General features: G+C 36.6%; 1 protein-coding gene across 1 annotated transcript; it reads left to right on the plus strand.

Moving 5' to 3' along the window:
• Positions 1-216: 216 nt before the first annotated feature.
• LOC147494999 (uncharacterized) lies at positions 217-26,437 on the plus strand. The gene is made up of 14 exons (XM_086569494.1): positions 217-545; positions 1,010-2,112; positions 2,228-2,282; positions 5,706-17,413; positions 17,506-17,781; positions 18,004-18,701; positions 18,836-18,907; positions 18,997-19,458; positions 21,729-22,013; positions 22,902-23,008; positions 24,375-24,414; positions 24,608-24,847; positions 24,947-25,106; positions 26,155-26,437. The coding sequence occupies exons 6-9, from the start codon at positions 18,695-18,697 to the stop codon at positions 21,737-21,739; spliced, it is 552 nt and encodes a 183-aa protein (XP_086425620.1). The 5' UTR covers positions 217-545; positions 1,010-2,112; positions 2,228-2,282; positions 5,706-17,413; positions 17,506-17,781; positions 18,004-18,694; the 3' UTR covers positions 21,740-22,013; positions 22,902-23,008; positions 24,375-24,414; positions 24,608-24,847; positions 24,947-25,106; positions 26,155-26,437.

Here is a 26,437-nt window from a genome sequence, read left to right on the forward strand (position 1 = left end):
ATTTATGAAATATCACTAATATATTTCAGTTTTTGAGATATCCGATATGGATATATTGACACATTTTGTATATGATATATATCGGATTTTCAATATGGTCCTATTCAATTGTTCATACCATACCATGTAACTCTTTTGCTAATACATTGGGTAGTCAAATAAGTTATTAATCAGCCGAGAAAACAAATATGCATGTTAGTGCTCGTATCAACGTAACTACATTAATTTTACACAATCTTACTCGAGTGCAAAAATAATTATAACACACAAAGTACACTCAGATTTCAGAAATCAATGCAATAAACACGGATTCAGCCTGCAGTACTTTGGGTTCGGGTCGGATTTGCAACGTCCAAAACGGATATCGTTTTCTTATGAACTTCCCGCAAATGGTACAATTTTGTTGTTAAGCGTGAATTCTACGGCCCATCAAATTTTTTTCATTTGCCTTCAAGTCTTCAACAAATCTTTGTAGCACCTGAAAAATAGACTAGGGATTATATGCAGTCTGTCTTGGTTTCAGAAAGGCATAGTTATGGCAAGCAGTGTTTAGAAAACCGGACCGGACCGGTGGTTGAACCGGGGTACGACCGGAACCGGTAAATTTTCGGTTCGGTTCAGTTAAAACTTGAGTTTATGGTTGGACCCTCGGTCTACCGTGGTTGAACTGGCGAACCGGTTGAACCGGTTCAGCTCTAAAACCGGATCACCCTTATATAATTTTTTTTTTTTTTTTTTTTTTTGAAAAATTGATAATGTGGGAGTTGAACCCAACACCTAAACAAGATAATCCAAACTCCAAACCAACATACTACTATGTATTTCTTTGTATAATAAATTTATTTTGATATATAATACCAATTAATATTGAATTAAAACATGTATTTATTCATTTTATTATTGTAATTATTAAAAATTTGCAAATAAACATCAATCGGTCTGACCGTAACCATGGTTGAACCTGGTTGAACCATTTTAACAAAAATCGGTTTTCAAACATTGATGGCAGAGCTGTTGTGTTGTTTTACATACTTTGGCTACCAGTTTATTCAAGTCAGTTCAAATCATGGTATAATCGAACGAAGACTGTCATTTTCTTTATAAGTGTTCAAATCAGGATAATACTGATAATCATCTCATCATTTTGGATGCTAATAATGTAATGGACATTAACGTTCCATGTTACTTACTTAACTTTTGTTTACTCTCTGGTAACAACTACCAACTGTTCAAATATTTAGAGTTACCATACCGTTTTAACGAGTCACTTCAATTTTCAACAATAATAGCTTCTTGTCAAGGAATAGTTTTTCTAGATCATGCCAACCAAGATATTTATCTATGGAACCCTGCAACAAAACAATTCATACTTCTTCCAAAATCGCTTGTCCCACTTCTGGAGCTTATGAATGGCGGCGTGGATATATTTTTTGGATTTGGTTATGATGTTAAAACTGATGATTACAAAGTGGTAAGAGTTATTGTAGAAGATTACTATAATTCACAAAGGAGTCGGGTTGAGTTGGACAGCTTATATACGGATTCTTGGAGACCGATTGACTGTGTATTGCCTTTTGCTGTTGTGGACAAGCATCCTAGAGCACCCTTCCAGAATGGAATTTATTGTTGGATGGGGAGAGAAAATGGATTGTCTAATAACTCAATCCTTTCATTTGATTTCACCACTAAGGCTTTTGGAACTATGTCAGTGCCGGATGTTTTTCATATTGATAATGATTCTTATCTGATGATGTTAGCCCTGTTAAACGAAAAATTGCTTGCATGGTTTCGCTGGGTTTTTCATTGGGAAAGGTTCCTTGGCACTTTGAAGTATGGGTATTGAATGAATATGGTGTAAAAGAGTCTTGGACAAAACTGTATACGATAGTGTTAGAGTACCACTTCTTTCCTTGTGGGGCTTTTGTGGATGGAAAGATAGTATGGTGGAAGAGGGACAGTGTTACTGGAGAACCAATGCTGTGCTTGTGGGATCCTATTGCCCAAGAATTAGAGAACCTTCCGTGCCAAGACATTTTGACTAATATTCTAGAGGCTGCTGTCTACATGGAAAGCCTAGTCTCTATCAAACGCGCAAATGTTTGAACTAATAGGGTGAGTGATTTTTTTCTTATTAAGCATTTTTGCTCTGGATCAGATCTTAGTTTTTGTCTACCATCTTAAATGCTCTAATCTCTAGTGCTCACATTTATGCCCTGGGGCTGTGTAGGACTTGGCTGAAAATTGTCAGCCATCAGCTTTGGATTTCGCTGTGCTCAAGCTTGGTAACTGTTCTTGTCCATTAGATTTGCATGTTATTTTACTTATATACGTTATAATTTTATTAAATATACCCTGTGTCTAAGCTTGGATTTATGTTTGTTTAAACATATATTATTTTGGCTTTATACAAATAATTGTGTGGTTGGCTGAAGGTCCTGTTTGAAAGAAATTTGCAGTTCTTTTAGTAAGAGCTGAGAGAGTCACTTTGGTTCATAATGTGTATTCCTGTTATACTTAGGCATTTAAAAATCTCGGTGTTTCACCGTGACTTCTAGCTGTTTTGTCCACCAGCTTAGTCATGTGTTATTAGACATATCTCTGCTTTGCACTTTTGCAGATAATGTAATTTTTATGTATGAGCAAAGTAATTTCTCTCTCCTTTGTATTCAGTGTTATTTTAAATTTTGGACAGAGTTAGATATATTAGGAGTGAGTTTTTGTTTTATTTTAACTTTTTGAAAGTTTGTTGTTTTCCTTGTGTCTGGTTTCAGTTTTGTTTATCTGTTCATTTCCATTTCTTGTTCTGTTTTGTGGGTTTTTCGGATTAGGCGCCAAATCCAGAATCTGCATATTCTGGTTTGGGTGTCGAGCTAGAGTTGTTGCTACAACACAATTACTTTTTACATATTCAAACAAGAAGTTAGAGAAAGAAAGAAGGGAAAACACTAGATTTCTGAAACGAACGAAGGATCAGTTTTCAGAGTGTACTAATGTTTTTTCCATTCCTAGGAAGTGATGTAGTATTAATTAGCGTGGTGCTTAGATCTAAAATAGCTCAAAAACAAGAACACAAAATAAAGAGCTCTCAACTCTCTAATCAATATTTTTAATAACCCAAAACTATCCTCTAATGAGGTGATTACAATTATTTATAGCCTAAGAAAACATAACTCATCATGAAACCCTAGTTTCCTAAACCTAATAAATAACTTACTAAACTTAATTAAATCCTTATTTTCGTCCATATTATTTATCCTACTTTTATATTGCTATATTGACCCTGAAAACACACTCTGATTAATAGAACTTGTTAAGTAACCTTTCCATAAACTAAAATCTCCATTTCCAAGCATCTAAAAGCTCCAATTATGTTTTGCATCTGCATCATTCTCCCACTGTTGGAGGAAACTCGTTCTCGAGTTTGATTGAGCAATAGTAGTATTATAGATACTGTTTCTTCTCCATATTCACTTTGATTGACACTTTTCCTTTAAAACGAATCAAAAGAATTATACCAATCTGTTTCTCAACATAAACAAGAGATGATAACCCCATAACAATTCAAAATCTTTTGTGAGAGGAAACTCGTCTCGAGTTTGATTGAGCAATAGTAGTATTATAGATACTGTTTTTCTCCATATTCACTTTGAAACAGAATTTTCACAAAACGAATCAAAAGAAGACTCATATACCAATCTCGATCTAGAGGAGACCTTCGCACACAACAAAAAAGGATCAACATAAACAAGAGATGATAACTGCTCCATAACAATCTTTTTTTCAAAATCTGGTAGTTGTGATGATACTGTAATCCTTGTATCAACAGTTGAATCATAACTAGAATCAATTTGATAATACATCGCATCTTCAACAGACTCCTCATCAAACATAGGGGGTAAATCCCAATCGATAAAATCCAATTTTTCTTCAACTTCAAGAATAAAGATAGAATTTTTTTCAACCCCATAAACAAAGTTTGAAGTTTTAGAACTTTTTATCTTCAACTCGGAACCCAATCTTTTGGAATCATAAGTTGTAGCAGCATAAAGAAATTCCTCGCAATCAAAGTCAACAAAAGAATGTTCTTTATCTTTGTCTTCCCAATCATCCGCAATAACAGGGGATGGAGATTGACGGTGCTCTGACTGCTGCTGCAGAGTTGTCACCTGTCGAGTGAGCACATGAACCCGTCGTGTAAGTTCGGCCAATTGATCTCGCTTCATCACGCGTTCTAGAGCAGATTCTCGTACTATTCCACCATGTTTTCTTCTTTCACAGGCCATGATGCAAGAACGTATCTGGCTCTCGATACCAAATGAGGTAGTATTAGATCTAAAATAGCTCACAAACAAGAATACAAAATAAAGAGCTCTGAACTCTCTAATCAATATTTTTAATAACCCAAAACCATCCTCTAATGAGGAGATTACAATTATTTATAGCCTAAGAAAACATAACTCATCAAGAAACCCTAGTTTCCTAAACCTAATAAATAACTTACTAAACTTAATTAAATCCTTATTTTCGTCCATATTATTTATCCTATTTTTATATTGCTATATTGACCCTGAAAACACACTCTGATTAATAGAACTTGTTAAGTAACCTTTCCATAAACTAAAATCCTCATTTCCAAGCATCTAAAAGCTCCAATTATGTTCTGCATCTGCATCAGGAAGGCAGGAACACGTCATTATTTCCTTGCTCAAAGGCATGTCGTCGACAGGGGTGGATCAAAGGGGGCTGTAGCTCACCCCAAGTTTGCCAAGAAAAAAAAATAGTAGTAATAGTATAGTATAGAATTCAATCAAAAAAGAAAATAGTAATGTAAATTAGTAGTAGCAGCCCACCTAGATTGGAAACCCTGGATTTGCCATGGACGAGATTAAGCCATTGTGAAATATTTCCACTCTGCACACTTTCCTGTGAAGTCTGTTCTTTTTTGCCTGTGGGATTATGTAAGTATCCTTAGTGTGCCTCCAAGTGAGCCAAAATCCCCCGACAGGCAGCATTTACTGGTTTTTGTGTTTGGCACCAGGTTTAGAAGTGAGTAGTAATGTGTAGGAGAAATTGAACAAGTTGATATGAATAGTGAGCACGTTCTCAGGAAATGCATTCCTTTATGCCTGAATTGTGTAACGGTGGGAGGAGATGGGTCAGGGTTCGGGGGTTTAGGAGCAAAATCTGCTTCGAACTATCACGGTTCATTTTAAGCTGCCATGATGAAAATTCCCATTAAGTTCAGTAGGCTTTTACTTACAAGGACTCTTAGGTGGTGTTCATTTTAAAACATTTCAGCATTCAACAAGATTATTTGACCTCAAAACTTTGGATAGGACAAGGAGAAGAGAGTCTCTCTCTCTCTCACACACAAAGGATGGAGGCAGGAGGGATGAGGAGGGCAGCTTCAATTCGTATCTTTGCGTGTATATGTTCTGCCAAATGAGACAGTACTATCTTTCCTCAGATAACACATACACATTGCCATTGCTTGCATCTCAGTGCCATTAGGGATTGTATATTCTTATTTTCTCCTAAATGGCTTTCTTTTGGCCTCCATTTGCATCTCCTGAAGTGTTTTTACCTGAAACTTCAGTTGCAAATTTGCGATTTTTATTTAAGTTTTAATTTTTAATTTGTTAACGTCAACATGTTAACCTAAGGGTGGGTTTGGAATACTGAATTTTTGGTGGCCTGTTTTGCAGGTTGAAGATTTAATGGTGATCCAAATGTTACGAAAAATTAGAGCTTCAGTCAAAGCCTAGGAGATGTGTTCACGTACAGTACACCAATTAGACATATTTTTCTCATTCAATGATTATAAAAAATAGGGTTCTTTGTTTTCTTCTACTTGCATTAGTTGCATACAATTAGACATTGTTTATGAAGTTAGCTAGAGATCGATCACTTCAAATGGAAATTATTTGGGTGGGTGTGACAGCTGAACCATCTATGTTTACTTAGTCATTTTACGTCCAAAATTGGGTGAACACACTTCATACTATCGCACATATCATTAATACAAGTCTACTATTCTAGGATGATGGTAGCAATAAAGATGGGCAGCTTACCGAATCGACCCTGAGTTAAGTTTTGTATCAAAATCGGACCCCCCAAGTAATTCATTCCAAAATAGGATGTGGAACGGTGGAACCTACTTTTGGGGCCCACATAGATTGTCATATTTGCCCTTATAGCTACGAATTGAAATTCCAATTGTATGCGTCCTAAATGACACCTCATTGCATGTATTAAATGTATGGGAGAGAAGAAATATCTCGCGGGAATATCTCGGCCTTGTTCAGACTGAACACTGGTTGTCTTTGTTATTCTTCTTCATCATTTATTTCGAAATTGATTGCACGCATCCCAAGTGCACAATGTTTTTCCACCAACAGATTCTTAGAAGATTCAGTCGAGGTGTCTTTTGAAGCTTCTCGGTACGCTTTAAATTCTAACATTAATAATGTCTGCTTTAAATTATTTACTTTATGGGCTCCCGATTCTTTAATGTTTGTGATATATAGGCTCATTAATGATGTATTTAGTCATAAATGTGTTTCATTTAGGGCCGTTTCATTTATGTATAACATTAACATCCCAAGTTAAAAGTTAGTTTTTAGAGTGTTTGTGGAGTAAAGTTTGAAACTTTAAGTAAAGTTTCCACACTAGAGTATTTATTTTGATTTATGACTGTTTTAACTTGTAAAGTAATTGGTTCATCTTTTTGTTTCTAAAAAAGTAATTAGAGTAATTAGAGTACAGTACCATTGAACACATTCAAAAAAACCCAGTTTAGTAGCATGGAACGTTAGTACAGTGCCATCGACTTCACACAAAAGTTGTATACATACTCAAGACTATTCACAACTTAAGGCTTTCTCTTCAACAGACAGTAATTGGTTTATCTTTTTGTCTCTGGTTGTCATTTTTTGAATATTAGAAAGATTTTTAAATGGAAGTTTTAGTATTTGATAAATGGAAGTAGAAAATAAGACAACCATACTAATTGGCAATAACAAACACTACAATGGGCTCCAACGGCAATAAAGTGGGTGCAAACGACAGTACAATAGCATACCAGAAGGGACATTGGGGTAATGTTAGAACTCTTGGCAGTGGAGTTGTGACATATGTAGGTGGATCAACCAAGCTTAGGTCTTGCAGTATGAACATATGTTTTGGTGACTTTAAAGAATTTTTGGAACAAGTAATGAAGATCAAACCTCTTCGATTTAGCTACCTAGTTTCCGGACACGCTTGCACAATTGAAGATGATAACGATTTCATCGAGATGATGGACGTGCATAGGAAGAAAAGAGTTGGAGAAGGTAGTTTGTTGATATTCAGACAAGAGAACGAAGATATGATGGAGGAGGATGTCCCACAATCATGCTCATCACCTGTTTATGAGAATAGGATAAGAGAAGTGTAATAACCCGGATTTTAGTAATGGGTATTCTGGTAATTTTTTCATTCTATTTCAATATCTATGTAAGAAATTACGCGTTCGACTTGTCTTGTTATAATTGATTTTGATGTGGACTGGCGTAGTTGTATTTGACACGAATAAATTGTTAAGTGGTTTACACAATTAGTTGATGTGTAGTTATTATCTAGGGGATTTACTATTTATACTATTAAAATGGAACTGGCCAATTATTAGGTCATTGGCGGGGTTTTAACATTTATTATTGGCGGACTTTGATGATTATGAGCTTTTCATTGATGGTTATGTTTATATTGGGCTTGTTTATGGTATTGTGCTTGTTATTAGGATGGGACGTTATATTATTTGGGCATGCTTTATTGTTTGGGCCTAGATATATCGGGTGAGTTGGGCATGCTCTGATAAGGCTTTAACCTTTAACTATGGGATAGACACGTAAGTGATGAGGGGGACTCTCACTCTCTCTCTTGCTCGCTCTTTCTAGAATACGAGATCTTTTGGGGGAAAACAGAGAAAAAGAAATTGGACGCCTCACCTTAAAAAAAAAAAAAAAAAAAAAACTTTCTTAACCGTTACCACTTTATACAACTAGCAAAAATCAACACTATAGGGTTTTTACCGATATCTCATGCATGATTTCTACGATATGTACAATTACGCTATATCACATGCATAAAGTAGCGCAGTGGAAACAGAAGATTGTACCTTGGTCACATCTTTCAATTCGAAGTTCCAAGCTTTGATCTACCGGAGAAGCTGATGTTCTTGGCACACTCAAGATTTTCTTCTTCTCAACTTAGCTAAAGTCAAGTTCCAACTACGAACGGGAAGCAACCTTTGTTCACGAACCAAGAACCAAGAACTGACAATGGCTAGCAATGGAGGTTACCACCAATGGAATCTCCACGAAAAATTAGCTTCTTTTTAGAAAACGTTGGAGGCCACCATTAAAGGGGGAGAGAGATTTGCTCGTTTTTTGGGATGATCAATATGTGAAGGGGGGGGGGGGTTCTATTTATAGAGCTTTCCCACCTCCTCAAATTCGGCTAGGATAGAGTCCCATACTTATCCAAAATCGGCTAAAGATAGAGTCCTATACTCATCCCAATACCTGGTGGTTATCCTTATCCCGGTGGTTTATCTTTATCTTGGTAGGTGTTTATCCATATCAGGTCTGACCCGGCCTTATTTCCAACATCTCCCACTCGCCCATAATGGCGAAGAAGGTTTCTAAGAGAAGCCTTTAAGTAGAATGCTCAACCATTCGTGTGTCTCACACGACAAATGGTTCGTGTGACCCTAGCACACGTATCATGATATCTGTGAAGTAGCAAGTCGCAATGCAAAACACGACATAGTGATCTACCATGAAAGTGATCTTAAAGAAGACGAATCCGGAAACCTAATATCCGGAGAGTGTGTGTATACCCCAAGATCTATTTGTTTCATCACTTTGACAAATAGCACTCATCCTTATGAGTCCACACCATAAAGTCAAAAACGTATCACATGATTCACAATTATCATCAATTGTCCTGGCCAGGTAGAATCCCAGTGATTGTGTGATAAACCTTCAGTTCTTTTACCTTTTGCATGCAAGTCATTGTCGTCAGAGTTCTACCAACTTCCTAGTATGCATCCAGTCAGCCTTTTAGTAAGAGCTTGTGGGGAGCAAACCAAAGTTACGAGTAGTCCTCTTATTTTCTTGACAAGGTCAAAAGTTCAAGGAGGGTACCATTCGATATGTCTTAAACAAAAAAACCTATCAATTGAGCTTACATAGCAAGAATTTTTTAGGGATATTTATTTTCTCGCTCTTAGGTGGTCAACTATACACATATTGTGTGAAAACATGTCATGGCAAGAGTATCTAATTTGTTTACTCAACAATAGATATCTGTATGTCCACTCATACCATGCAAGTGTTGTCATCCCTAATGACAATTCCAAGGATACTTTGTTCCCACTTGGCAACAACCGTTTGTAGGTTTAGATAGAATCTTCCTTATGAAACCTGTTTCTTCTTATCTGATTATAAGAAGGGGCATGACTCGGCACTAGGTCCACCCTTCCCATAAGGTTTAGTGACTTGTCAAGCTAAACTCCCATTGTTTAAAATGGAAGTGACTATTCATGTGAGTGAACCAGTTAACCCTACTAACATACATATGAGATTATAAATAGTATAATGAGAATGCAATCGATCTAGAAAGAATGCACGTTTATTAATTAAACCATCAAAGTGTTCTTAGCATAATCACATCCTCTTTAACCCAAGCATTTTTACATGTGCAAGGAAGAGTTCCTTTGAAATAGGTTTGGTCAATGGATCCACAACCATCTGATCAGTGGATATATGTTGTAGAACCACTTTCTTCTTCAGTATCATTTGTTGTACGTAGTGGTACTTTAACTCTATATGCTTGGTTCTTCCATGGTACTTTGGATCTTTAACATATGCAAGAGTAGCCATGCTGTCAGTCCAGATGTGAACTGGTTCAGCAGCTCTTGATAACACTGACAAGTGTTTGATGAATCGTCTGAGCCACACAGCCTCCTGTGTGGTAGAGCAACATGCAATATACTCAGCTTCCATAATTAAAAGTGTTATGGAAGTTTGCATCTTGCTGCTCCAGGATATAGCACCTCCATTCATTATGTAGGTATATCCTGAAGTTGACTTCCTCTCATCAAGGTCTCTAGCCCAGTCGGCATCGGAGTACCCAATCAGCTTAAGATCTTTCCCTTGGTAGACAAGCGAGTAGTTCACGGTGCCTTTGAGATACCTCATTATCTTCTTGACAGCCTTCCAGTGTGCGACCCCAGGATTTGTTTGGAACCTTGATACTAACCCAACTGCATAGCAGATGTCTGGCCTTGTACACAATATTTCATACATAAGGCTTCCGACTGCGCTTGAGTATGGTACACTTTTCATAGCCTGAGTTTCAGTAGGATACTTGGGAGACATTTTAGAACTCAAAGACTCTCCTAGACTTACTGGGATATCTATTTTCTTGCAATCAGTCATGTTGAATCTTTCCAAAACTTTCTTGATGTATGTCTCCTAAGACAAAGACAACAAGCGTTTGGGCCGATCCCGAGTTATTTTAACTCCTAAGACATAACTAGGTTCACCCATGTCCTTCATTTCGAAGTTTAATGACAACCACTCCTTAGTGGAATTTATCAATGCCTTGTTGTTATCTACTAACAAAATGTCATCCACATATAAAGATAGAATTACAAAACCATTTTTAGATGTCTTGACATATACGCAATGGTCCTCATTTACCATTTTGAATTTGTCTTGAAGCATAGCTTTATGGAATCTCAGATTCCACCGTCTAGAGGCTTGTTTTAAACCATATATGGATCTGTTTAGCCATACACACTTTGTGTTCCTGACCCTTGATTGAAAAACCAGTGGGTTGATCCATATAGATTTCCTCTTGCAATTCTCCATTGAGAAAAGCAGTTTTGACATCCATCTGGTAAAGCTCTAAATCTAAGCGGGCAACCATTGACAAGAGGAGACGTATGGAGGCAAATCTCACTACTGGTGAGAAGGTGTCCTCATAGTCTATTCCTTCTTTTTGGGTGTAACCTTTTGCAACAAGCCTAGCTTTGAATTTGTCTATATTCCTTTCCACATTTTTCTTGATCTTGAGAACCCACTTGTTCCCAATAGATCTCTTGTTTGGAGGTAGATCAACTAAGTCCCATACTTTGTTTTTCTTCATCGACTCCAATTCTTCCTTCATAGCTTCTATCCACTTACTTGTATTGGACCCAGAAATAGCCTCCTTGAACGTTTTAGGTTCATCAGATATTTCTGTAAGTGCATTGGTCATATTTTTCTCCCCTTCAATCTCAAACCGATGTTTGGAGATATGGCCTCTAACACTCTTACGAGATTGGGATTAACCAATCAGTTGACCAATGCCATTGTCACTGGAATCAGGGTTGATGAAAGTTTTATCTTTGCCTTGTTCAACAGCAGTTATAAGGTTGTCAACTTCGTAAAGTCGCAGATCCTTATCAACCTCACCCTTCATTGGGTATTGATCCTTTAAGAATCTGACATTATGTGCTTCTATTTCTGTGACATGCCCTTGAGTATCCTCCCTTAGGAAGATATACCGTACCCCTTAGAAGTCTCACTGTATCTTATAAAGACACACTTCTTTCTAGGAGCACTCAACTTCCCAAATTCTCAGTTTTGAGAAGTGATAAAGGCTGCACACCCCCATGGTCTAAGGTAGTTCAAAATGGGTTGTCTACCAGTCCATAGTTCATAGGGTGTTTTGTCAATAGATTTTGAAGGAACTAGGTTACGTATGTGCGAAGCCGTTAACAATGCATCACCCTAAAATGAGATGGGCAAGTTAACCTGAGCCATCATAGACCTAACCATGTCCAGCATGGTTCTATTCCTTCTCTCAGAGACACCATTCTGCTGAGGGGTATAAGGAATAATTAGCTGTCTAGCTATACCCTTATTTTCACAGAGTTCCTTAAACTCATCAAAAAGATACTCACGTCTGTAGTCAGTTCTTAAGGCCTTTATTGTCCTATCAAGTTGATTCTCGATAAGGTTCTTGTACTTTTTAAAATAGTCCAAGGCGTTTGATTTGTGAGACATCAAGTACACGGTCCCATAACGTGTATAGTCATCTGTGAAGGTAATGAAATACAAAGCCCCATGCCTTGCTGTTATATTCATTGGTCCACATATGTTTAAGTGAATAAGTTGTAAATGATAAGTTGCTCTTTGGGCTTTCCTAAAAGGTTTCTTGGTGGCCTTTCCAGCAAGACAACTTTCACAGGTTTCCATTTTAACAGAGGTTAAGTTACCTAACAACCCTCCCCTTGCTAAGCAGTCTATCCTACTGTGTTCAATATGTCCTTGTCTAGCATGCCACAATTGACAACCAACCATTTTAGACATAAAAACTTCAGTTTGTGCTAAGTGTAATGTCATAAAAGAATCCATTAAATAAGCATGACCTATCAAACTGTTATTCAAAAATATCTCAAGCAAGTTTTGGAAAAAATTAAACACATAGGATTCTTGAAATAATTTCAAAACTGATAAAAGATTTCTCCTAATTGAGGGTACAAAGAGTACTTCTGCAATAAGGATGGATCTCCCACTCGCAAAATCCAACCTACAAGTGCTTGTGCCCAAAACATCAGCTACACTTTGGTTTCCCATGTGGACTCTCCGAGTTCCTTGTGGAAGTTTCCAGAAATCTTCAAACAGGGACCTATCCCGACTTATGTGGTCTGTCGCTGTTGAATCTATAATCTAATATTGTGATGAATTAGACAACATGACATTAACACATTGACAGTACTTAAAGTAAAACTTACCTCAGGAGAAGGACATTCCCTAGCATAGTGTCCCATTTGATGACAACGGAAGCATTCAACACTAGTCATGTCTATCAACTTCCTAGGTTTCTTTTGCTATGGGTCAGGCTTGGCCTTTTCCTTGCCTTTCCCTTTTCCACTTTTCTTGTTCCAAGGAGCCTTCCTCTTTTTGGAGTTGACAACATTTGCTTCAGTTTGAACAACAGGCTTTTCATTGAGAAGCCTTTGTTCCTCAAGCTCACATTTTCTTTGCACCTGTGCAAAGTTTGTGATACTGTCGTCATGCGTCAAGATAAGACGAAATTGTTCCCAAGTTTTAGGTAAAGACCTAATGACAACTTGAATTTGCTGTTCATTTGACAGAACCTGTCCTGCTTGGGCTAACTCAGCAACCATGTTCCTCATCACTGTGTAATATTGTGTCATAGAGGTATGAGGCAGCTTGATAAATTTGTCAAAGCTCATTTGTAGCCTTCTTAGCTTCTGTCTCAGTTATTACGTCAATGACCTTCCTATCTGTCAGAATTAGCCTAACTTTCCTAGACCAAAGTTCGTAATTCTTATCGTTTAACAAGTCCTTTTCAGGTAGCATGGTAAACGGGGATTTTCCATCGGGTGCCATTCTATCAAGTTTGAATTCCAAAAAAAAATAAGATACTACAAAAAAGAATCATCTCATAAAATAAATCTAAGTAATCCACATTTTTACATATGAGATGATCATGATAATCTACTAGCATGATTCTAGCCATTAAATAAAATTAATGCATTTGACTAATCAATAACATAGAATATGCAAAAAATCTACTACTTAAATTTCCATTTAATAAAATTGTTTTGACAAAAAGGAGTTTTCTATCTTTCAAAAACAATGTGGAACTAAACAGAGCCAGTCAACCATGAACATAGAAACGTCCCGGGTGCCTAGGGGGGTCATCCTCATCCTCATCCTCATAGTCACTATCAACTATTTTAAAAATACTAGCCATTTCCTCTTTTTCCCTGTGAGGTGGGAAAATAAACCTTGATGACACATTATATGGATTTGGTTCCTTAGCATCGTCCCATAACCGATGTAGGAGAGATTTAAGTGGTCGAGTCTCATTCCTATTCTGAATAGGACTAGGGCTCTTTGGTGTATATTCTGGTGATGGTGGCTCTATCATTATCCTATCAGATTTCAAGATAGTACGCTTCAAAGCTCTCCTATATTGCTTTGCAATCATGCGTTTCTTGGAAGCCTGTCTCCCAAGATCTGGTTCAGTTTTCCTACAAGTCTAGGGTCTATGCGACTTAGGCATTGTGCCTTAGTTTTCATATGACCGTTGATAGAAAACAGACAATTTTATTTATATACAATAGTAAAAATCCAGATTTAAATAATTACTGCATGGTAAAAATAAACATCCTAATGTCAATTTTTAATCGTGATAAAATACATGTGAAAAATCCTAAAATTTCTAGAGAAATAATCCCAGAAAATAAATTTCCATGTAAAAATTTCTAAGGAAAAAAAAATTTCCACTAAAATTTTAATTAAAAATAGCCAAATTATTTCCCATAAATAATTTATTTTGCAAAATTTTTTTTAAGCAATTTCTAATTAATTTTAAACAACCTGATTATTTAAATATTAATTAAAAGATTTTGAAAAAAAATGCAGTTTTTCAAAAAAAATTAGTAGATCACAAGATCAAAACTACAAACAAAAGCATGCAAACCATGGAAAAACTGGCTCGATGCCAATGTAGGGTTTTTACCGATATCTCATGCATGATTCCTATGATATGTACAATTACGCTATATCACATGCATAAAGTAGCGCAGTGGAAATAGAAGATCGTACCTTGGTCACAACTTTCAATTCGAAGTTCCAAGCTTTGATCTACCGGAGAAGCTGATGTTCTTGGCACACTCAAGATCTTATTCTTCTCAACTTAGCTAGAGTCAAGTTCTAACCACGAACTAGAAGCAACCTTTGTTCACGAACCAAGAACTAAGAACTGACAATGGCTAGCAATGGAGGTTACCACCTATGGAATCTCTACGAAAAACTAGCTTCTTCTTTAGAAAACGTTGGAGGCCACCATTAAAGGGAGAGAGAGATTTGCTCGTTTTTTGGGATGATCAATATGTGAGGGGGGGGGGGGGGGTTATACTTATAGAGCTCTCCCACCTCCTCAAATTCGGCTAGGATAGAGTTCCATACTTATCCAAAATTGGCTAAGGATAGAGTCCTATACTCATCCCAATACCTGGTGGTTATCCTTATCCCAGTGGTTTATCCTTATCTTGGTGGGCGTTTATCCATATCAAGTTTGACCCGGCCTTATTTCCAACAAACACTAGCTACTAAGAGAAGGGACATCCAGTAGAAATTAAAGGGTTGTTTGTTTCTTGGTTTCACATGGGTAATTAAGGAATAAAGGGCAAAGGAGGGAGGACCATGCCACTACATTGGAAATTTTTCTAGCTCCTGACGTCGGGTATCATTTGGTTTCCCTTCTATCTATTTGATTAAATTTTCATATGTTAATCATGACTTCATATCTTTTACTTTTGTCATTTTTTCTTTAGTAGAATTCATGATGTAGTTTGCTGATTTTTGGAGTACACTAAATGCCTTGTAAACATTTACCTTTTTGCGTGTTAAATGGTCAATTCTATGCAAAGTTATCATATATTCACAAGCCAGGCCACTCTTAAATTTATTGTTTGACTTAATTTTCTCACGTAATGGTAGTGTGGCTAGTTAGAATAGACATGCGTTAATATTCTTTTTTGGTATCGAGAGTTGTTTGTTTGATTGAGTATTGAGGGAAACCTCGAAGATTAGAAGTGAAGTGACGTGCATGTAGAATACCGATTCGAGGTTGAGAATCGGTGAGGGGAAGTTACATGGTTAGAACAAGGGTGAGGAACCTATATCGCCTTCCTCATCGGAAATGGCTTAATCTATCCCATAGATCCTTACCCGAATAGGAGAACTACGATTGGCTTGATCCCTAAATGGGTACGTAGGCAGCCACCTGGCTCAGCCGCTTCCATAGGAAAAACCCTACCCTTTGTACAAGGAAGTCGAGTGTTTAACCTATTTTATTATTGATAAATTCTGGTTAAATTATATTCGTACGTGTTGAGCATGATTTAAATCTGTTGGTAATATTGATTAACATTGCTTGCTAACATGTTCCATAAAATGCCGATAATTGATACACTTACAAGTATTTCACAAGAAAACGGTAAGATTTGCGGTGCAGCTGAAAGGTAAGTAAACCTTATCTTTGGTATTAAATTTTTATTTCAAGTTGATTCTTATATATTGACTATGTATCTAACGTGTAGTATTGGAGTTTCTCCATAGGGATGAATAGGTGCTTCGTAAGACAAGGCAACAGGTATACAAGATTTTAAAGAAAAATCTAACGCGCACTCTGAGCATTATGGCTAAGGCGATCATCTAGAAAGCTTACAATTAAGCACATTAGGTTCAATCAATTTTGTTAAGTTGTTTTGTAATAATTTAGGTATTTCTTTATTTGTCTTTAATTATCAAGTCATATTAGAATGCAGGAATTAATTAGAAGTTATGACGATAATTAGCGTTCAGTGATCTTGGGTAACAGATCGGTTTCGGGGTGTTGCAACTACTTGATTTAACTGGCATTTGTCGAGATGGTTAAGTAGCCAGTGCCATGAATCAATACATATTTTAGTAGTTGGATTTACGGCTGAGGTTTTAATATATGAAATGAAAGTATATTATTTGATTTTCAGGTTAGAACAGGTTTTAAATTTATGAAATGTTAGAATTATAGAGGAAACTCTGTCGAATTTTTTTTAGAACACGATGTTCAGAGGGGGTTTTATATTTTAGTTCTAGTTTGGACTCGTGTGAGTCAAATCCGCTCCCGTCTTGGTTTATTAGATGGTTGGATATTTAGATCGAGCTCTTTTATTTGAATATTCAATTGTCGGGAAAAATCGAGGCGCTACAAGAAGGTATGTTGATCCTCATTGTTATTTATTTAATGGATTCACTCGAAACTAATATTCTGATTGACCAAATCATTTTGCAGATATTTATGAACCATCTCAATTACATGAAACCGAATTGGGCGAACCATCCGTTGTGCCCGATACTAGGTTAGTTGGAGGTGTTGGTAAGTGTTGAACTTTAGTTTGAAAGCAAGTAAAACAAGATATATACGCCCGTCAATTGTTAACTGTTAACTAGGCATGTTTTCTCTTAAATGGACAAGTTTGTTGGTAAGCTAATATAGTGGATTTAAGAGCTCTTATAGAGTGTATTAACCAACTTCTGAATTTATGCTTATTAAATTGTTCGTGGGTAGCTTATATATGACTCTATATATGTTGTGCATGATAGTATATAAGGTTATTACGACACTATATAATATGTCCATAAACGGCTAGTCTGTTTTAGAGAAAGCCTCATAATATGGTGTTTCTTACAAAGTAGTACTTGAAACATATATATTTGTGCATATTGGCTTGGACGATTTGAAGTTGTGGACAACGATTATGCTGAATCATTCCAATTGCCTGTTACCAAAGAAGTTGATGGTAAGTGCGTTTTTGGTTGTTACTAACAATATGAACAAGTTTTAAGTAACATATATGGGTGTTTTGGAATCTAATTTATGGTCGACGAAAAGTTTGTGTAGGTGTTATAGTACCTTACCATGTCGCTGAAACGGTCGTTGCTGAAGCATCATTGTTGCCTAAAACAAAATTTGGAGAAGTTGGCAGTAAGAGTTTTACAGAACTGTGAAATAGCATGACAACAACCGTTTGTAAGCACATGAATACCTTATATTAGCTTTTGAAAACACTCTTGCAATAACTAAATTGTTTTGCAGTTAGTATTATTAGAGGTGATTGGTCTCGAACTCAGATAGGTAAAGCATCCCGTGTACCTGACACTTATGGTGGTAAGTGTGTTATTGTGGTTTTCTAACTTATCATAACTGTAGGATGGGTAAAAAAGATATAGGACATTATATAAGGACTCGCAGACAGTAAATTTGATTTAAGAAATCACGTACTATATAAGGTCTTTCAAAAACAATGTTTCTGTGGTTTGTCGATTGCGATTGTAAAATACTGACATGTTTAGTAAACGGACCTGTGCAATTGACTAAATTCTTATGCAGTTAGCATTGTTGGAGGTGAGACGCTTGAAACTCAGTTTTTGGAAGCATCTCGTGTACCTGACACTTATGGAGGTAAGTGTGTTATTGTGGTTTTCTAAATTATCGTAACTATAGGACGGTTAAAAAATATTGAGGAAACTATCTAAGAATTCGCAGACAATATATTTGATTTACAGAATCACTATATAAGGTCTTTCAAAAACAATGTTTCTGTGGTTTGTCGGTTGCGATGGTAAAATACTGACATGTTTAGTGAATGGACCTGTGCAACTGACTAAATTCTTGTACAGTTAGCATTGTTGGTGGTGAGAGGCTTGAAACTTAGTTTTTGGAAGCATCCCGTGTACCTGACACTTATGGAGCTAAGTGTGTTATTGTGGTTTTCTAAATTATTGTAACTGTAGGACGGGTAAAGAAGATCGAGGAAACTATCTAAGAATTTGCAGACAGTATATTTGATTTACGGAATCACTATATAAGGTCTTTCATAAACAATGTGTCTGTGGTTTGTCGATTGCGATGGTAAAATACTGACATGTTTAGTAAACGGATATGTTCAATTGACTAAATTCTTGTGCAGTTAGCATTGTTGGAGGTGAGACACTCGTAACTCAATTTTTCGAAGCATCCCGTGTACCTGAATTTATGGTGGTAACTGTGTTATTATGGTGTTCTAAATTATTGTGACTGAATGAGAGGTAAGTAAGAGGACACTTTCTAAGGTGCCGCTTACCGTGTATTGGATTTACGAAATCACTTGGAGGATGTGATATTGTATAATATTGACATGTATATCAAACTGACTTGTGAAATTAACTAAATTCTTATGCAGTTAACATTGTTGTAGGCGAGACGCTTCAAAATCAGTTTGTTGAAGCATCCCTAGTACCTGACACTTGTGGCGGTAAGTGTGTTATTGTGAACTCCTGCATTGTTTTGCGTTAAAAGAGGTGACTAAAATGGTACTAAAGTAGAACACTTTGTTGTTCGCAGCTGGAGTAGATGTTCTGTTTTCTCAACACGTGCGGGAACGCCATAAATCTTGTCTTTCCAAACCCGATCAAGTTCGAAGCGTTTCTACGCTTATTATTCCTGATATACTAACTGACAGAGTTGTTGTAAATGGTTTGGGTAGCGAATGTGCTCCTGGAAAAGAGCCGAGTGAGTCTGAAGGGAAAAGTCATGTGTCGGTAGGCCTAGGAGAAAGTAGCCTCACACATGGGGGCTTTACTTCTCTTATTAAGCAAGTGGTGAGTTGGAGAAATATTGATGTGGGTCGAAGTAGATCGAATTGGGAAGGGACAAATTGGGATGAACTTATGGATAGTTCTAGTTGGCGTGAAGACATTAGTCTTTTGGCCGGGGATGATGGTCTAAGTGATTATGAATCTAGTGATAGTGATGACCCAAGTGATGATGAATTAAGTGATAGTGATGAGCCTATTGATGAGTCAGGTACTATATGACATGTCTCTTAAGAGAGAACCTGATATGTTTGTGAAGCTTATATAGTGTCTTTAATGGCTTATATGGTGCATGTACCAGCTTGTTAATTAAGTTACACTAATTAAATTGTTGAACGACCGAGGCTATATAAGTTGTGAAGGGCAGTATGTTTAGGAAGTTGCCCTAGTATATAATCCGCTTAAGATACTATATAACATGTCCCTCAAGAGACGTAATATACCAATGAGTAAATTGTTGTGCATTAACTAGTCAATTGTCATGTTCGCAAGTAGTCTAGATATTTCGGGAGTGGCAAAAACGGTTCTTGTCCAAAGTAGTTGTATTGGAACCGACGAATCTGAACTGCTCAATGTGAAGGCAACCGTGTTCAATGTTGAGCAACTTCCAAGCACTTTGAGGCTTATTATTTTGAACATACCAACACACAGAGTTATTATAACTGGGTTGGTAGAAAACGTGCTTCACTGGAATTGCACAGTGACTTAGAAGGGGTAGGTCATGTGTCTATGGATGTGGCAGGTACATCAAGAATGGATAGAGATATGAACCCACTGGGTCCTATAGGTATGAACTCTAAGAATGCGAAGGATACATATATAGATGATGTTATGGACAGTGTTTGTATGCTTGAAAATGATGGTCTAGTTTATGGAAAATTTAGTGGTAGTGATAGCCCAGGTTGTGTTACTGCATGCTTCGAAATGCATGGCTGGAGTCGTATATGGTGTGGAAAGTGGCTGTCATGCTGAAAAAGTTAATGGAGTTGATGGTGTGTTCGTGGCAGGGGTAGAAAAGAGTGGTGGTCATGCAGGAAAGGTTAGTGGTGTTACTGGTGTTGCGGCGGGGGAAGAAAGCAGTGGTGGTCAGACGATATGTGCAGGACGTTACGGTGAAGTATTATACCAGCACGTCTTCGGAACTCCGCATACTGCTCCTGGAGTGTGCCCATTTGGTCCAATAATGCTTCTTTTTGAGTATATCCATAGGACAATGGTGGCGGCCACAATCCGAATATCACTGGTGGTACTAATAATGACATATTTGACAAACCACCAGTCGTTTTACTGGTATTTGGAAGGGGTATGGGTAATGGAGAAAGAGCGCAGCTGACAGAAGAGAATCGGTGCAGTAGTGAACGAGCTGACCGCTTGAAGGAAAGAAGAGAGAAATCCTAACGCTACAAGAAGGTTGGGGTCGACGAAGGTCACATAGAAGATGCACTGCCTATTGAGTGGGTAGCTCCAGATCCAAATTTATTGACTATGGGCGTGGAGTTTCCTGAAAGGAGTTTGTTTATTTTTCACATGAAGACTTTTGCAATTAAACATAACTTTGAACTATTAAGATTGAAAACGGACTGGAATAGGGTGTAGTTTGGATGTAAAGGGGTTGAAATGAATAGTTTGACTTCCACATGCCCATTTCACGTGTACTGCAGCACGAAAGGTTCATATATATGGGGTGTGAGAACCTTATATAACTTTCACACATGTGGTTGCCAAAGGGTTGGTGAGTTTAACCATGAGGTGTCAAGCAGTTATGTTGCCATGTCATGTAAAGACCTTTTGCAGAATGACAGAACATATAAGGCAACGCACATGAGAGCAATGGTTAAAAAGTAGACTTCGATAGATATCAGTTACAGAACTGCGTGGCGGGGAAGGGAAAAGGCTCTTGAAGAGGTGCGTGCGTTGCAAGACGGTCAACTTATGTTCCTATTTGAAATGCCTTTTCAGGCTCTCTGGTAAACGGACAACTTATATAGTGTCATATAGGCAGCTTTGAGACACTGTATACGCTGTGAAAGACACTATATACGCTGTAGACCTAATAAACTTAATAAACTGTGATTCAGTTGAACACTATATTAAGATATGTCATTGTATTTTCATAGGAAGATGTTGTAAGAATTGCAAGACACTGGATAAGCTGTGAAAGACACTATATAAGAATTGAATGAAAGATTAAATTTGTAGCTTATAAAGTTGTTCCAGACACGATACAAGTTGTTTGAGACGCTATATAAGCTGTGATAGACACTATATACGATGTGAAAGAAAGCTTAAAAATGTAACTTATAAAGTTGTGCACAACACTATATACACTGTGACAGACAGCATATAAGCTATGAAAGACACTATATAAGTTGTACACCTAATAGACCTAATAGACTGTGATTCAGCTCAGCACTGTATTTACATACATTATTGTATTCCCATAGGAAGAAGTTGTATTAACTATAATTGTAATGTCTACAGATTCAAGGTAGTTTCGGCTAGTCCTATCAACTTCTCAATAGCTACAGTAAAGAATTAAGGAAGGTTGATCGCTTCAGCTTTACAGAGCTGTAAAGAGTGGGAAACACAAATCGCTTCAAGTGTTACTTCTGGAGCTATGGGATTACTGTGAGGAGCTTCCGTGACACATGTAGGCTACACATAGAAATAGACGGCACACATTTGAGGGGGAGATCAAGAGGATGTTTGATTTCAGCCATTGTTGTTGACGGTGATAATCATGTTTTCCCTGTTGCTTTTGGTTTGGTAAGCGGTGAAGACAACGAGAACTACTAAAAAAAGGACTTATTATGATGGCTGTTTTTTTTTCTATCTTGACGACTTTGTTAAAAATAGTCAAAATAAGTGTTCTGATGATATTTTTATGACAGTTGTTGCAACATTATGTCATGTCTAATACAAGCGTCATGAAAATATGGTGATTTTATGACGGGTTTTTTAAAACTGTCAAGTTTGACCAGTTTTGCCTATTTTATGATGTCATTAAGACAAGCGTCAAGAATATTTATGACGCGGTTTAGGTTAACCGTAATCGTTAGTAGAATGGGTTGGTTGCGTCATTTGGACCCGTGTGTGTGTGTGTGTGTGTTTTTTTTTGAGTCAAGCCCACTGAAGATTGAAGCGTCATGAGTCAAGACGCATAGAGGTGTCGCCAGAAAAGAAAACAAAAGAATTTTACATTCCCACACATAGCAAAACCTTTCTGGCTCTCTTCTTCAAACCAGTTTCTCTCCACTTCTCTCGAAAACCTAGATGAGCCTTTTGTATCTCTCTCACTGCCGATTTAGTAAGTACTCATTCAAATCTTCAACTTTCACTTTTGAATTATGTTTTCCGTATTCTAGGGGTTCCATTGCTAAACTAGGGTTGATGCCAATTCGATTTTAATTTTCTTGCTTCAAAGGTGCAATTTTTTATTTTGAATTTACTTGGTACTGCTTTCATTTTATTAGAAATTAAGAGTCCTTTTGTCTGATTCAAACTAGAACAAATGGAAATATATGATTATGCTTATATCTATATATTGAATGTAACCATAACTATAAAGTTATCTTTTTTTGTTACATCAATTGCTTAAGAATACCCATATGATTGATTTTGATTTTTTTTCTTCTCTTTTTTGCTTCTTTCTAGAGTTTATGCTGGGTGAAAAGGCAAAGGCTCAACTGATTCGTGACTCAAGGAAGGACATTGAATTGAGCATTACTGATGTGCAAAAGAATCCTTTGAATTACACTCAGGTTATCATTTTTTTCATGTTTAAGTATTATTATAAGGCCTTTAAATGACAACACAACTTGTAGGATTTTTTTTTGGTCATAGCTTCGGGATCAAGTTCCTAACAGAAGGCTGCTTGATTCCTGTGCAAAGGATATATATTCTTCCCCCCATAGATGGGGATTCTTGACTAAAAACTGGGCTTGGGTGATCTTTATGAACATACTTAATCAGCCGACATAAAGTCTTTATCTTTTGCTTCTTGACTTTTATTGAAACATGAACATTGTGCACTACACATCCTAATATAAAGTTATAGGAGAACTAAATATCAACTGAAATATCATGCTTTTGGTCTCCGTTTCTAGAGTTTATGCTGCTTAGTTTCGATTTCGTTTCGACTCACAGGTGCGTCTTTTATGATCATCTTTTCGTTTGTTTGATTTTTTTGCTTGAATTTTGGTTGACACCTTGATACTGTATCGATTTTAATTGAAATTAAGTTAATTTGTCTATTCAATTTATTGAAAGGTGCACTTAATTTATTCAATCTTATGATTAGTTGATGTTAAATAAGTTGCTATTTTCTAATTTTTGATATAAGTGACTTTGTAGTAGAAACTTCACGGAAAGATTAACTATACATATATTTAAAGTTGGCTGTGAAAGTGTGACTCCTATGTGAAATTGTGTAGAAAGCTTTGGTTTTCCTATGCATTGTTTTTTTTTTTTTTTTAAAAGCTATACAGTTGAAGTATAACTTGTATACTTTTTCATGATACTGGATATGTTTAGATTTTAGAATAATTTTTTCTAATCAAAGTATTATTTTTGAAGTCAAAGTTATGTAGTAGAAAATCTAAGTTGGATTAGTTGTGTCTTAGCATGTGGTAACTAAGTGTATAGAACCAGAACACATGACAAGTGGGATTCTTTATTATTGTTCTTTAATTTTTGGATGTCGAGATGTACGTCTCATCAGTAATACATCTCGAAACTCATTATCTAAATATATATGATTGGTGAGAAGAATAGACACTTAATGTAATTTGCATAAGTAAGAAGATTGTTACATTGGATCTTCATTTAGTAACAAGAAGAAAATGTGAAGTGTATATGGTCCAACTTGTTCCCTTCCACATTTGGCAAAACTTTGGATTTGTCACAATCCAACAAAGTTTGATTTAAAAGTTTTAATTGTTGCTTTGGTGGGTACATGTTATGATACCTATTCCTCTCTATATTTCAATGGAGTTGGTCCATCTTGGCTGGGCCAACTTCATGATCCAAGACAAAGATCTATACGATGAGAGTATATAAGGACTAGCTTATACTGGTGCAAAGATCCTTCTCACTGTCAGCAAATTACTAGCTGTTTATGTCTTGTAGGATGGTTCTGGGCGAGGAAGGCCTAATGTTGAGAATAAATGTACGTTTTTCTAACTTTTCAAGTTACATTGCGAGGGTTCTTCTTTGTGCAACCAATTTGTAGCATGTTTTTTTTTGCCGAGTCGTTTACAAAGGCTTATTTATAGATGGAGTATCTTTGTTACATAGCTTTAGGAAGTCTTCAGGCTTGATAACTGTTTATTTTTCCTGGTTCTTTTCTTGATATCTTGTAGCAGCACCTGTTCAAATTGCATTTGGTCAGGGAAGTGCATCAAGTTTTATTAAGTGATATGGTCCTCCCAAGAACAGGTCTCAAGGTCTTGTTTCTGAGAGCAATGCAAGTAAAGATTTTTATACGTTAGGATATGACTACAGCCAGATAGATAAGATGTTTATTAGTCTATGGTTATGGTGTCTTTCGAGGTAGCGGGCATGATGGCTGAGAAAGTTTATAAAGAAGTTAAGAACCCTGGGTAAGTCTATATGTCTGTTTGTCTCTCTCTCTCTCTCTCTCTCTCTATCTATCTATCTCCCATGCACTGAGTTACTTATCTCTCTACTTTTCACTGTAGGATTACTATAGTTACTATCCATTTAGCGCCCATGAGGAGGCTAACTCAGGAAACCTAGGTACTTGTTAAATAGCATTAGAGAAGGAATATTGCTTTTTAGTCAACATCCAGGATGTGCAACACAATTGATGCCTTTAGACAACATGAGAGAAAAGTCAAGGTTTGCCCAAAAACTTATCCTGTACTTGTAAAACTTTTTTTTCTTTGTTTTATTTCATGAAGTTTAAATAATTTTGCTTTCCTATATGATTAAGTGATGGCTCATCCATTGGGTTTTCAGTCCATTGTTGTTGATTATATTGTTGTATCAAGTGGTGTCATATCAACTTGGGTTTAGTTAGATTGTCTTCGTGAATTTAGGATTTGCAATTCATGGAGCCATACTAGGAGTGTAGTGCTATGACTGTTTTCTCAAATTTTTGTTCATCAATAAAAGTTTCACATTAACTTAATTGTATATTTGTATGGTTATCTTGTTCCGAGTAACACGTACCATTGGTAAAAATTGAGATGTGGACTGGTTTTGCTGGGACAATCTAACTCTGAAAGTGTTGGGAGCTCTTGATATATTTCGAATAATGTAAATAGTTTAATCTAAATTAGAATCTTGCTGAATTTTTTTAAGTTTAGTTTAATTTTTTAAGTGCAGTGGTGTGACTAGCTAGTAGTGCAGTGGACTAGTGTTGCAGGTACTGCTGCTGCTACTACTACTTCCCGGTGTTGCTGCTAGCTAGTGTGTGAGTGTGTGCAGGTGCAGTGGTGCTGTGAGTGCTACTAGTTAGTGTGTGGACTGGTGGCGTGTAATGTGTGGACATGTGGTGGTGCTTCGGTAGTGGTGCGGTATATGTGAGTGCTTCTGGTAGTGGTGATGTTGGTAGTGGTCAGATATATGTTAGGATGCTAGTGTGTGTGTATTTTAGTGCGTGTGTGCAGGTGGTGGTCAAGTTGTGTGTATGTGAGTGTGTGAAGAGTTGGTGCATATATATATTACTATTGTGAATTAAGCAACTGTGGGATAGTTCGTTGTTTAACCTATGCCTGCATTTTTTAGACTAATTCATTTTGCTTACTAATGACTACCCTTATAACATAGCCGTATAAAAAAGAACTGTGCACATCCTTCACTTGTCCTTTAGCTTAAAAGATATGGTTAGCTGTATATTTTTCTATTGCTTATTATAGACTAAAAGGTGATTTTTCTATTACAGGGAAATAGAAGTGCACTCTGGTTGATGTAGAGAATGTTCATATCTTTGCATTACTTCTTTTTGCAAAGGAGAGAGTGAACAATGTATGGTTGAGAAACGAAAGAATCAAAGCTTGGCAGAAGACTCATTTAGATCGATATATAGTTTATTAGAATATTTGTATGATCTGTTCAAATTTAATTAGTTTATGAGAGTTTGTTGGATCATGTAAATTATATAATTAACATACAACTTTTTGCATAAGAGATTATATAATTGAGAAAGTTTTTGAATTTTATATGAA

This window comes from Coptis chinensis, chromosome 6 (genome assembly GCF_015680905.1).
Source record: "Coptis chinensis isolate HL-2020 chromosome 6, ASM1568090v1, whole genome shotgun sequence".
Lineage (NCBI taxonomy): Eukaryota > Viridiplantae > Streptophyta > Magnoliopsida > Ranunculales > Ranunculaceae > Coptis > Coptis chinensis.